The sequence below is a fragment of the Physeter macrocephalus genome, chromosome 6 (assembly GCF_002837175.3).
Source record: "Physeter macrocephalus isolate SW-GA chromosome 6, ASM283717v5, whole genome shotgun sequence".
NCBI lineage: Eukaryota > Metazoa > Chordata > Mammalia > Artiodactyla > Physeteridae > Physeter > Physeter macrocephalus.
The window spans coordinates 34812345-34826809 of NC_041219.1; the positions used below are offsets into that span (position 1 = coordinate 34812345).

Genomic DNA, 14465 nt, shown 5'->3' on the forward strand with positions numbered 1-14465 from the left:
TAAATGTTATATCTTCTTCTTGGATTGATCCCTTGATCATTATGTAGTGTCCTTTCTTGTCTCTTTTAACATTCTTTATTTTAAAATCTATTTTATCTGGTATGAGTACTGCTACTCCAGCTTTCTTTTGATTTCCATTTGCATGGAATATCTTTTTCCATCCCCTCACTTTCAGTCTGTATGTGTCCCTAGGTCTGAAGTGGCTCTGAAGTGTCTTGTAGACAGCATATATATGGGTCTTGTTTTCATATCCAGCATTCAATCCATTTACATTTAAGGTAATTATCAATATGTATGTCCCTTTACCATTTTCTTAATTGTTTGGGGTTTGTTATTGTAGGTCTTTTCCTTCTCTTGTGTTTTCTGCTGAGAGAAGTTCCTTTAGCATTTGTTGTAAAGCTGGTTTGGTGTTGCTGAACTCTTAACTTTTGCTTGTCTGTAAGGGTTTTAATTTCTCTGTCGAATCTGAATGATATCCTTGCTAGGTAGAGTAATTTTGGCTATAGGTTTTTCCTTTCATCACTTTAAGTATGTCCTGCCACTCCCTTCTGGCTAGGCCCTTGTTAAATGTTTCTTGTGTTTCCTCCATTCTGTTTCCAAGATTGTGGATCATCTTTACTATTATTACTCTGAATTCTTTTTCAGATAGACTGCCTATTTCCTCTTCATTTGTTTGTTCTGGTGGGCTTTTTTTTTTTTACCTTGCTCCTTTATCTGCTGCATATTTCTCTGTCTTCTCATTTTGTTTAACTTACTTTCTTTGGGGGTCTCCTTTTTGCAGGCTGCAGGTTTGTAGTTCCTGTTGTTTTTGGTGTCTGCCCCCAGTGGGTGAGGTTGGTTCAGTGGCTAGTGTAGGTTTCCTGGTGGAGGGGATTGGTGCCTGTGTTCTGGTGGGTGGGGCTGGGTCTGTGTTCTGGTGGATGGGCCGGGCTGCATCCAGCGGTGTGTTTTGGGGTGTCTGTGAACTTAGTATGATTTTAGGCAGCCTCTCTGCTAATGGGTGGGGTTGTGTTCCTGTCTTGTTAGTTGTTTGGCATGGGGCATCCAGCACTGGAGCTTGCTGGCCGTTGGGTGGAGCTGGGTCTTAGTGTCGAGACAGAGATCTCTGGGAGAGCTCTTGCCGATTGATATTACTTGGGGCCAGGAGGTCTCTGGTGGACCAATGTCCTGAACTCGGCTCTCCTACCTCAGAGGCTCAGGCCTGACACCCGGCTGGAGCACCAAGACCCTGTCAGCCACATTGCCAGGTACATGGGGAGTTTCTTGCCTTTTGGAAGTCTTGCCTTTTGGAAGTCTTCTGCCATTGTTCAGTAGGTGTTCTTTAGGAGTTGTTCCACATGTAGATGTATTTTTGATGTGTTTGTGGGGAGGAAGGTGATCTTTACATCTTACTCCTCAACCGTCTTGAAGGTCCCCCTGCAATAGGAGACTCCACTGAAGACACCAGCCTCTGCAAGAACTAGAGGTGTAGAGGCATTTTTTTCAGAGGGTTTGCAGCTTGCTTTCTTTTTTTTTCTTTTCCTTTGTGCTTCGTCTAGTTTCACTTGTTCACAGGGTGCTTCATGTAGAGGCCTCGCACCTGGCACTTCAGATCAGAGTGCCTAGTGAGAAATGGCTGCGCTGACACCTCAGCTGCATGGGCTGGTCCCTGTCAGTTGAACCTTTAATCATTATGTAGTGATCCTAATAATGCTTTTTGTATTAAAATTCTGTTTTGTGTGACATTAATAAAACTTCTCTATGTTTTTTTGTTTTGTTTAATATTTACCTAGGACATCTTTTCCCATCCATTTACTCTCAAACTTTCCATATCCTTTTATATTCATGTGTATCCCGTAGTGCGTATGTGGTTTTGTTTTATGATACAATATAATAGTCTATCTTTTAACTGGTAAGTTCTGTCCATTAACAGTTACTGTGACTAACTCACACTTCTGAGCTTCTTCCTACCATGTAGAACTTTACTTTTTTTTCCTTACCTTTTGTTTTTCTCTTGTGTGCTTTTTGTTGAATGGAGTGTTTTTGTTTCTGTTTTAATCTCACATTTTACCCAGTTCTACTCATTCAGAAATTATACGTTCAATTTCTAACTCTTGTAGTTTACCATTCACACTTAAAATCTAAAATTACTCAATTTTGTTTTCTTTATAGAATTTTTTAAAATTTATTTTTGGCTACATTGGGTCTTCACTGCCGTGCGCAGGCTTTCTGTAGTTGCGGTGAGTGGGGCCTACTCTTCGTTGAAGCACATGGGCTTCTCATTGCGGTGGCTTCTCTTGTTGCAGAGCACGGGCTCTAGGCGCACGGGCTTCAGCAGTTGTGGCATGCGGGCTCAGTAGTTGTGGCTCGCAGGCTCTAGAGCACAGGCTGAGCAGTTGTGGCACACGGGCTTAGTTGCTCCATGGCATGTGGGATCTTCCCAGACCAGGGATCGAACCCATGTCCCCTGCATTGACAGGCAGATTCTTAACCACTGTGCCACCAGGGAAGTCCTCAATTTCATTTTGAACAGCTTTCCTTTGAACACTTAGATTCCAATCATCCCTTTCCAGTCATGATATATGTACCTCCCAGTGTATACATATATACACTATTATTATCCATTATTTCTGGCTTTAATCCCTGAAGTTAGACACTATTATTATTGTAATAATATATACAGACAGTTGATAATTTACTTATGTATTTGCCAATTTCTGCACTCAGAAAATATTCCTTTTTGGATCTTAGACCATTCTTCTGGCATCCTTTTCCTTCTTCCTGAAATAACATCCCTTAAAAGTTCTTTTGGTAGTAAACTCTATTTTCACTTATCAGAAATTGTCCTTATTTGCCTTTTATCTTGAAAGATCATTTTCTGAGTTGATATTTTTTCTTAGCAGTTTAAATATATGCCTCCACTGATGCTGTTAAGAAGTCTGCTTATTGTTGCTTCATAGGCAGTTTATTAAATTGTAGTTCATTTTTATATGATCTCAATATTCTGTCTTGCTACTATGTTTTTTAGTGTTCTGTAGTTTCATTACAATGAGTCTAGGTGTGGATTCTTTTTATTTGTCCTCTTTGGTTCTTCATATATCTGTAGATTCAATTGTTTCATAGAAACAAATTTTATGGAAAATTCTTAGCTATTCTCTCTTCATTCTATCTAGGACTCTAATTAAATTATATTAGATCTTATTACATCCACGATATCTGTAAACTTCTATCAATTATCTGTTGCTACATAGTAAACCCCCTAAAGCTTAGTGGCTAAACGCAAACACCATTTTATTTGTTCGCAGTTTTATGGGTCATCACTTTGGGCTGATCTCACCTGTAACTCATGTGGCAGCAATCATCTGGCAGGTCTATGGGGACTGGATGATCTAATATGTCTTTGCTTACATGTTTGGGGATATGCAGGCTATTGACTACAGTGCTTCAGTTCTCGTCTAAGTGGGCTCTCCAAGAGGCTAGCTCAGGCTCATTCACATTAAGGTTTCAGGGTTCCAACTGAAGCCAAAAGAGAGCAAGCCCAACGTACAAACAGTTTATAAGCCTCTGCATGTGTTCCATGTGCCAAAGCTATTCAAATAGTGAAGTCAGCTTTAAAGAGTGCAGAAATAAATTCCAATAAATTGGTGGGAGGAACAGCATAGTCACAGTGCAAAAGTCTGTGCATACAGGGACAGGAGGGATTATTGTGGCCATCTTTACAAATAAGCTATCACAAATCTCTTTCATGGGAATTCCCTGGTGGTCCAGTGGTTAGGACTCCGTGCTTTCACTGCTGAGGGTCCGGGTTCAGTCCCTGGTTGGAGAACTAAGACCCTACAAGCCGCACAGTGCAGCCAAAAAAAAAAAAAAAAAGGAAACAAAGCCAAAACAAATCTCTTTCATATTTTGCACCTCCCTGTATCTCTGCTGAGATGTGTGTATTTATTTTTGGTTAGTCACTATGTGAAATGCAGCCAAATGCAATTCGGAACAATATAGAGGTACATAACTGAAATTCATTTTTTTACCTAGTTTGCATTAGCTAAAATGGACTCTTACTGGGAGAAATCCAAGCATATATAATGACTCAAAAATTTTATTTCTTCTATAACAGTGCTGGGCAAGTGAATAGGTCCTTGGGCCAGTTTTCATCCATGTGGTCAGTCAGGGACCCAAGCTGATAGAAACTGCCATCTTCAACATGTGACTTCCAAGTTTGCCCCCGAGGTGGTCTCCATACTCTTTTCCCCTTCTAGCTGGCTGGGATGGAGGTTTTTATGGGCTAGGCTTGGAAGATGTAAGCAGTTGACACATCATTTCTGCTCACATTTTATTGGTTAGAACTTAGTCACCTGGTCACACCTAACAGGAAGACTGGCAAATGTTGCCAAGCTGAGGGTCCAGGAAGAGAAGAACGAAGAGTTAGGTGAGTAGCTAGCAATCACTGCTTCCTACCAAGAAGAATTTCATAAAGAATCTTAGAAGTTAAGTATAATATTACCCAAGGAGAAACTCATTCAAATGGTTTAAAATGTGACATGAAAATCTAGGACAAAATTAAATTTGGCTCTGCCACTTATTAACTGTGAGAATTTGGTCAAATGACTTGAGTTCTCTAAGCCTCCACTTTCTTCATTAACATAATGGCCATAATAATAGTATTTATCTCAGAATTTTTTTCTTTTAGAAAAGTGAAATAAATGCGTAAAAACTTAGGTACTCAACAGCATATAGCCAAGGACTCAGTAGATATAAGCTATCGACATTGATAATATTATAATGCGTACTTGTTGAGTCACTGGTGTAGTATTTCCTGAATATCAAACATATAAATGCCTACCAACACCAGACATATTTAACATAAAACATAAAAATTTTATTTTAAAAATTAGAAGTAATATTTTATCAACAAGTGTAGATTTTTAGATGGAAATATAACAGTTCTTTCAAATAGAAGAGTTACTTAGGTTATGTAGAAAGCATCTGAGTCTTTAAGGAAGTATTTCCAAAAGAAGATCTAAGGGGACTTCCCTGGCGGTCCAATGGTTAAGACTTCACTCTTCCACTGCAGGGGGCATGGGTTCAATCCCTGGGCAGGGAACCAAGATCCGACATGCTGTGCAGTGCAGCCAAAAAAAAAAAAAAAAAAGGATCTAAGAAGTTGACAGCTATTTAATCAAAAGGAAAACTGTTTGCATAGACTGGTTTAGAAGGACCCTATGGTAGTCACTGCTTTCACAGTCTTAAGGCCAGTCTCATTCCTTACCCCATCCAATTCTGCCTATAATTGCCAAATTATATTGATTTTTATTAAGTTTAGTGAACTGACACTTTGCACATCAAAGAGAACAACTTCCTAGACATCCCTTTAACCAGGGAGCCCTTTCCCTCCAAGACCCTATAGGAGAGCTTCATGGCAGCTGCCAGTTCCCTCCCACTGTGTCTCCTACTTGCCTCCCCACTACACCTTTATTTTTCCTTTTTCCTGTTACCCTGGATCTTCCCTTTTGAGCTCCTCTATATCACTTTCTTTTGTAAACAAGATAACTTTCTCATGCTTTTGTTGCATCCCCTCTATTACTCCATTCACCAAAACAAAGGCGCCTCCTAAGAAGGTCTGAAAAGGCCAAGATTTTATGTAACTATTTATATTTTTGCGATCATAGTTAAAAAGAAAGCTTAATGTGGAAAGTTAATCTTCTAGGCAGACATCCCAAGCAGCCTTGATATGAACCTCTTGGTCACTCCTGTTCACTCACTGAGCACTATGGCATCTGCCACAATCTTCTCATGTCGACTCCTGCTGCCCTCGTCCTTTGGCCTCTCGGTTCCTTAAGATTCTTGTCTAAAGTGACCGGCCCCTGCACTCCATGCAATATCCTCCAACTCCTATGGCCATGCCTGAAGCTGTTCCACCTTCAGAAATCCTACCCTCAAACCAATTCCTCTTACCTTTCTAGCTCAGTCTCATCTGTTCCCACTATAACCATTTGCCAGACTCATAAGAACTTCCAATCCTTTACCTTTTTATATACTTTTCCTCTCTCCATGAGCCCCACTCTTGTTGTCTTAGACTCACGATTCCATCATTTCACTCAGTCTCTTGCAAATAACAACCTGTGCTTCCACTGCATTTGTCTGGCAAAGTGTTACTCCTGCAAAAATCCAACTGTCTTTCTCTATGCCTACCCCAGCTCTGGTGCCTCTGAAGAAAATTACCCAATGGGGCAAATGTGTAACATTTAAATTTATGAGTTCTGGCTTCATTTGGGCCCTCAACATTGCCCCCAATTCTCCCATTTCCCTCTAGCCAATTCATTCTCTCCAGTAAGCCTTTTCTACTCTATTCAACCTTCAACCCCCCCCCACTTCCCTTCATGCTTAGTATTTGTTCCTCTTCCTATTTTTTTCTGAGGAAATGTTGAGACTGAAACCCCCAAAACTCCTGCCATCCAACCTACAACCTACCTGCATCTGTGTCCATCTTCTCTTCCTCTTAGACTAAGGAAGATGTCCCTCCTCCTGTGATCTAACTTCTATGGCCTCTTGTCTTCCAAGATTCTTATATTATCCATTATTTCTCTCTTTCTCTGCTCAATCCCTCCCATTAACATTTACAAATACTCTCTCAGCTTAATTCCTGAGCCTTATTTCCAAACAAACCGCTACTGTCCTATCTCTTCCTCTTAGCAGCCAAAGTTCTAGAAAGAATTATCTAAGTTTGTTGCCTCAATTTCTTCTCCTCCCATGTGTGCTTTAAGCCACTTTAAAACAACTTTGGCCCCTCCCACTAATTCAAAATGGTGATGGCTCTGAAGTGACCAGTGACCTCCATGTTGCTGAATTGAATGGACGTCCTCTGGTCCTCACCTCACTTGACTCTCAGCAACAGTCAAAACTATCGCCCACTCTTTCTTCCCTCATTCTCTCTTCCTTGGGCTTCTTCCACAGCTACACATTCTCTTGTTCCTCTTATCGTGGCAGCTTCTCAGTACTTTGCTAGCTCTTCCTCCTCTAATGGACCTTTAGATGCTGGAGTTCCCCAGGAATTGGTTTTACTCGTTTTTTTTTTTTTTTTTTTTTTCTTGGTTTGCACTCTTTCTCTAAATATTTTCATATATACATATGGCTTCAAATATCAGTTTTGCAAAGTGTGGTTCATGGGCCAGCCTGTACCAGGATCACTTGCAGAGGGTGAAGTGGGGCATGTGGCGGAGTGGGAGAAAGGGGTGTTAAAATTCAGATTCCTTGGCCCCATCCAGGGCCTACCAAATTAACTTTGTGGGCAGAGACTGGGAATCTGTATTTTAAATTAACTCACCAGGTTATTCCCTTACCGACTAAAGTATGGAGCCACTAATTTCATTTGTCACATAAACAAGGACAGCTCAACATCTCCATCTGCTGACTTATTAAAATCATTGCCTTATTTTCTCAAATGTTAGGAAACAAAAATCAGAAAAACAGGAACAAAGTAAGGAACAAAAGAGATGAAAGAATTATCTTCCTCATGAATAATCAAGATTGGATTATGTCAGCTTTTGACTTTCCTAGCTCCAAATGAGAACTGTTCTATATTTGGGTTTCAATTTTTAATCCTTATCCAACTGAAAAAAAATGTAAGAATTGGAATGACTATTTCATCACACACAGTCTCTTAAAATGCAGCATTTTATTTTTTTTAGTTATTTCTGAGATATACATTTTAAAGTAATAAATAGAATTATGACTTATAACATTATACCAGAACATAAGGCTCTAGAGCACAGGCTGAGCAGTTGTGGCACACGGGCTTAGTTGCTCCATGGCATGTGGGATCTTCCCAGACCAGGGATCGAACCCATGTCCCCTGCATTGACAGGCAGATTCTTAACCACTGTGCCACCAGGGAAGTCCTCAATTTCATTTTGAACAGCTTTCCTTTGAACACTTAGATTCCAATCATCCCTTTCCAGTCATGATATATGTACCTCCCAGTGTATACATATATACACTATTATTATCCATTATTTCTGGCTTTAATCCCTGAAGTTAGACACTATTATTATTGTAATAATATATACAGACAGTTGATAATTTACTTATGTATTTGCCAATTTCTGCACTCAGAAAATATTCCTTTTTGGATCTTAGACCATTCTTCTGGCATCCTTTTCCTTCTTCCTGAAATAACATCCCTTAAAAGTTCTTTTGGTAGTAAACTCTATTTTCACTTATCAGAAATTGTCCTTATTTGCCTTTTATCTTGAAAGATCATTTTCTGAGTTGATATTTTTTCTTAGCAGTTTAAATATATGCCTCCACTGATGCTGTTAAGAAGTCTGCTTATTGTTGCTTCATAGGCAGTTTATTAAATTGTAGTTCATTTTTATATGATCTCAATATTCTGTCTTGCTACTATGTTTTTTAGTGTTCTGTAGTTTCATTACAATGAGTCTAGGTGTGGATTCTTTTTATTTGTCCTCTTTGGTTCTTCATATATCTGTAGATTCAATTGTTTCATAGAAACAAATTTTATGGAAAATTCTTAGCTATTCTCTCTTCATTCTATCTAGGACTCTAATTAAATTATATTAGATCTTATTACATCCACGATATCTGTAAACTTCTATCAATTATCTGTTGCTACATAGTAAACCCCCTAAAGCTTAGTGGCTAAACGCAAACACCATTTTATTTGTTCGCAGTTTTATGGGTCATCACTTTGGGCTGATCTCACCTGTAACTCATGTGGCAGCAATCATCTGGCAGGTCTATGGGGACTGGATGATCTAATATGTCTTTGCTTACATGTTTGGGGATATGCAGGCTATTGACTACAGTGCTTCAGTTCTCGTCTAAGTGGGCTCTCCAAGAGGCTAGCTCAGGCTCATTCACATTAAGGTTTCAGGGTTCCAACTGAAGCCAAAAGAGAGCAAGCCCAACGTACAAACAGTTTATAAGCCTCTGCATGTGTTCCATGTGCCAAAGCTATTCAAATAGTGAAGTCAGCTTTAAAGAGTGCAGAAATAAATTCCAATAAATTGGTGGGAGGAACAGCATAGTCACAGTGCAAAAGTCTGTGCATACAGGGACAGGAGGGATTATTGTGGCCATCTTTACAAATAAGCTATCACAAATCTCTTTCATGGGAATTCCCTGGTGGTCCAGTGGTTAGGACTCCGTGCTTTCACTGCTGAGGGTCCGGGTTCAGTCCCTGGTTGGAGAACTAAGACCCTACAAGCCGCACAGTGCAGCCAAAAAAAAAAAAAAAAAGGAAACAAAGCCAAAACAAATCTCTTTCATATTTTGCACCTCCCTGTATCTCTGCTGAGATGTGTGTATTTATTTTTGGTTAGTCACTATGTGAAATGCAGCCAAATGCAATTCGGAACAATATAGAGGTACATAACTGAAATTCATTTTTTTACCTAGTTTGCATTAGCTAAAATGGACTCTTACTGGGAGAAATCCAAGCATATATAATGACTCAAAAATTTTATTTCTTCTATAACAGTGCTGGGCAAGTGAATAGGTCCTTGGGCCAGTTTTCATCCATGTGGTCAGTCAGGGACCCAAGCTGATAGAAACTGCCATCTTCAACATGTGACTTCCAAGTTTGCCCCCGAGGTGGTCTCCATACTCTTTTCCCCTTCTAGCTGGCTGGGATGGAGGTTTTTATGGGCTAGGCTTGGAAGATGTAAGCAGTTGACACATCATTTCTGCTCACATTTTATTGGTTAGAACTTAGTCACCTGGTCACACCTAACAGGAAGACTGGCAAATGTTGCCAAGCTGAGGGTCCAGGAAGAGAAGAACGAAGAGTTAGGTGAGTAGCTAGCAATCACTGCTTCCTACCAAGAAGAATTTCATAAAGAATCTTAGAAGTTAAGTATAATATTACCCAAGGAGAAACTCATTCAAATGGTTTAAAATGTGACATGAAAATCTAGGACAAAATTAAATTTGGCTCTGCCACTTATTAACTGTGAGAATTTGGTCAAATGACTTGAGTTCTCTAAGCCTCCACTTTCTTCATTAACATAATGGCCATAATAATAGTATTTATCTCAGAATTTTTTTCTTTTAGAAAAGTGAAATAAATGCGTAAAAACTTAGGTACTCAACAGCATATAGCCAAGGACTCAGTAGATATAAGCTATCGACATTGATAATATTATAATGCGTACTTGTTGAGTCACTGGTGTAGTATTTCCTGAATATCAAACATATAAATGCCTACCAACACCAGACATATTTAACATAAAACATAAAAATTTTATTTTAAAAATTAGAAGTAATATTTTATCAACAAGTGTAGATTTTTAGATGGAAATATAACAGTTCTTTCAAATAGAAGAGTTACTTAGGTTATGTAGAAAGCATCTGAGTCTTTAAGGAAGTATTTCCAAAAGAAGATCTAAGGGGACTTCCCTGGCGGTCCAATGGTTAAGACTTCACTCTTCCACTGCAGGGGGCATGGGTTCAATCCCTGGGCAGGGAACCAAGATCCGACATGCTGTGCAGTGCAGCCAAAAAAAAAAAAAAAAAAGGATCTAAGAAGTTGACAGCTATTTAATCAAAAGGAAAACTGTTTGCATAGACTGGTTTAGAAGGACCCTATGGTAGTCACTGCTTTCACAGTCTTAAGGCCAGTCTCATTCCTTACCCCATCCAATTCTGCCTATAATTGCCAAATTATATTGATTTTTATTAAGTTTAGTGAACTGACACTTTGCACATCAAAGAGAACAACTTCCTAGACATCCCTTTAACCAGGGAGCCCTTTCCCTCCAAGACCCTATAGGAGAGCTTCATGGCAGCTGCCAGTTCCCTCCCACTGTGTCTCCTACTTGCCTCCCCACTACACCTTTATTTTTCCTTTTTCCTGTTACCCTGGATCTTCCCTTTTGAGCTCCTCTATATCACTTTCTTTTGTAAACAAGATAACTTTCTCATGCTTTTGTTGCATCCCCTCTATTACTCCATTCACCAAAACAAAGGCGCCTCCTAAGAAGGTCTGAAAAGGCCAAGATTTTATGTAACTATTTATATTTTTGCGATCATAGTTAAAAAGAAAGCTTAATGTGGAAAGTTAATCTTCTAGGCAGACATCCCAAGCAGCCTTGATATGAACCTCTTGGTCACTCCTGTTCACTCACTGAGCACTATGGCATCTGCCACAATCTTCTCATGTCGACTCCTGCTGCCCTCGTCCTTTGGCCTCTCGGTTCCTTAAGATTCTTGTCTAAAGTGACCGGCCCCTGCACTCCATGCAATATCCTCCAACTCCTATGGCCATGCCTGAAGCTGTTCCACCTTCAGAAATCCTACCCTCAAACCAATTCCTCTTACCTTTCTAGCTCAGTCTCATCTGTTCCCACTATAACCATTTGCCAGACTCATAAGAACTTCCAATCCTTTACCTTTTTATATACTTTTCCTCTCTCCATGAGCCCCACTCTTGTTGTCTTAGACTCACGATTCCATCATTTCACTCAGTCTCTTGCAAATAACAACCTGTGCTTCCACTGCATTTGTCTGGCAAAGTGTTACTCCTGCAAAAATCCAACTGTCTTTCTCTATGCCTACCCCAGCTCTGGTGCCTCTGAAGAAAATTACCCAATGGGGCAAATGTGTAACATTTAAATTTATGAGTTCTGGCTTCATTTGGGCCCTCAACATTGCCCCCAATTCTCCCATTTCCCTCTAGCCAATTCATTCTCTCCAGTAAGCCTTTTCTACTCTATTCAACCTTCAACCCCCCCCACTTCCCTTCATGCTTAGTATTTGTTCCTCTTCCTATTTTTTTCTGAGGAAATGTTGAGACTGAAACCCCCAAAACTCCTGCCATCCAACCTACAACCTACCTGCATCTGTGTCCATCTTCTCTTCCTCTTAGACTAAGGAAGATGTCCCTCCTCCTGTGATCTAACTTCTATGGCCTCTTGTCTTCCAAGATTCTTATATTATCCATTATTTCTCTCTTTCTCTGCTCAATCCCTCCCATTAACATTTACAAATACTCTCTCAGCTTAATTCCTGAGCCTTATTTCCAAACAAACCGCTACTGTCCTATCTCTTCCTCTTAGCAGCCAAAGTTCTAGAAAGAATTATCTAAGTTTGTTGCCTCAATTTCTTCTCCTCCCATGTGTGCTTTAAGCCACTTTAAAACAACTTTGGCCCCTCCCACTAATTCAAAATGGTGATGGCTCTGAAGTGACCAGTGACCTCCATGTTGCTGAATTGAATGGACGTCCTCTGGTCCTCACCTCACTTGACTCTCAGCAACAGTCAAAACTATCGCCCACTCTTTCTTCCCTCATTCTCTCTTCCTTGGGCTTCTTCCACAGCTACACATTCTCTTGTTCCTCTTATCGTGGCAGCTTCTCAGTACTTTGCTAGCTCTTCCTCCTCTAATGGACCTTTAGATGCTGGAGTTCCCCAGGAATTGGTTTTACTCGTTTTTTTTTTTTTTTTTTTTTCTTGGTTTGCACTCTTTCTCTAAATATTTTCATATATACATATGGCTTCAAATATCAGTTTTGCAAAGTGTGGTTCATGGGCCAGCCTGTACCAGGATCACTTGCAGAGGGTGAAGTGGGGCATGTGGCGGAGTGGGAGAAAGGGGTGTTAAAATTCAGATTCCTTGGCCCCATCAGTACTTTGCTAGCTCTTCCTCCTCTAATAGACCTTTAGATGCTGGAGTTCCCCAAGAATTGGTTTTACTCGTTTTTTTTTTTTTTTTTTTTTTCTTGGTTTGCACTCTTTCTCTAAATATTTTCATATATACATATGGCTTCAAATATCAGTTTTGCAAAGTGTGGTTCATGGGCCAGCCTGTACCAGGATCACTTGCAGAGGGTGAAGTGGGGCATGTGGCGGAGTGGGAGAAAGGGGTGTTAAAATTCAGATTCCTTGGCCCCATCCAGGGCCTACCAAATTAACTTTGTGGGCAGAGACTGGGAATCTGTATTTTAAATTAACTCACCAGGTTATTCCCTTACCGACTAAAGTATGGAGCCACTAATTTCATTTGTCACATAAACAAGGACAGCTCAACATCTCCATCTGCTGACTTATTAAAATCATTGCCTTATTTTCTCAAATGTTAGGAAACAAAAATCAGAAAAACAGGAACAAAGTAAGGAACAAAAGAGATGAAAGAATTATCTTCCTCATGAATAATCAAGATTGGATTATGTCAGCTTTTGACTTTCCTAGCTCCAAATGAGAACTGTTCTATATTTGGGTTTCAATTTTTAATCCTTATCCAACTGAAAAAAAATGTAAGAATTGGAATGACTATTTCATCACACACAGTCTCTTAAAATGCAGCATTTTATTTTTTTTAGTTATTTCTGAGATATACATTTTAAAGTAATAAATAGAATTATGACTTATAACATTATACCAGAACATATAAGATTTTTAGAAATTTCATGTAATGTCTGAAACATTTATATTAACCTATTTCCATACAAATAACCCAAAGAAAGTTTAGTATTAGTTGTTTTTTTGGTTTGTTTTTTTTATACTGCAGGTTCTTATTAGTCATCAATTTTATACACATCAGTGTATACATGTCAATCCAATCGTCCAATTCAGCACACCACCATCCCCACCCCACTGCAGTTTTCCCCCCTTGGTGTCCATATGCTTGTGTTCTACATCTGTCTCTCAACTTCTGCCCTGCAAACCGGTTCATCTGTACCATTTTTCTAGGTTCCACATACATGCGTTAATATACGATATTTGTTTTTCTCTTTCTGACTTACCGCACTCTGTATGACAGTCTCTAGATCCATCCACATCTCAACAGATGACTCAATTTCGTTCCTTTTTATGGCTGAATAATATTCCATTGTATATATGTACCACATCTTCTTTATCCTTTCGTCTGTCGATGGGCATTTAGGTTGCTTCCATGACGTGGCTATTGTAAATAGTGCTGCAATGAACATTGGGGTACATGTGTCTTTTGAATTATGGTTTTCTCTGGGTATATACCCAGGAGTGGCATTGCTAGATCATGGGGTAATTCTATTTTTCGTTTTTTAAGAAACCTCCATACTGTTCTCCATAGTGGCTGTATCAATTTACATTCCCACCAACAGTGCAAGAGGGTTCGCTTTTCTCCACACCCTCTCCAGCATTTGTTGTTTGTAGATTTTCTGATGATGCCCATTCTAACTGGTGTGAGGTGATACCTCATTGTAGTTTTGATTTGCATTTCTCTAATAATTAGTGAGGTTGAGCAGCTTTTCATGTGCTTCTGGCCATCTGTATGTCTTCTTTGGAGAAATGTCTATTTAGGTCTTCTACCCATTTTTGGATTGGGTTGTTTGTTTCTGTAATATTGAGCTGCATGAGTTGTTTATATATTTTGGAGATTAATCCCTTGTCCATTGATTCATTTGCAAATATTTTCTCCCATTCTGAGGGTTGCCTTTTCGTCTTGTTTATGATTTCCTTTCCTGTGCAAAAGCTTTGAAGTTTCATTAGGT

General features: G+C 39.5%; 1 protein-coding gene across 4 annotated transcripts in view; it reads right to left on the reverse strand.

Moving 5' to 3' along the window:
• The window catches only part of GNPTAB (N-acetylglucosamine-1-phosphate transferase subunits alpha and beta), a 130679-nt gene that overhangs the window by 14573 nt on the left and 101641 nt on the right, over window positions 1-14465 (reverse strand). The window contains exon 22 of one of the 4 annotated variants that reach the window (XM_055085262.1): window positions 9709-9753. The exons of the other annotated variants lie outside the window; for them this stretch is intronic. Coding sequence (XP_054941237.1) covers window positions 9724-9753 — 30 coding nt within the window. The 3' untranslated portion in view covers window positions 9709-9723. Of the gene's footprint in view, window positions 1-9708; window positions 9754-14465 lie in introns of those variants that run through there. 4 annotated transcript variants of the gene reach the window in all.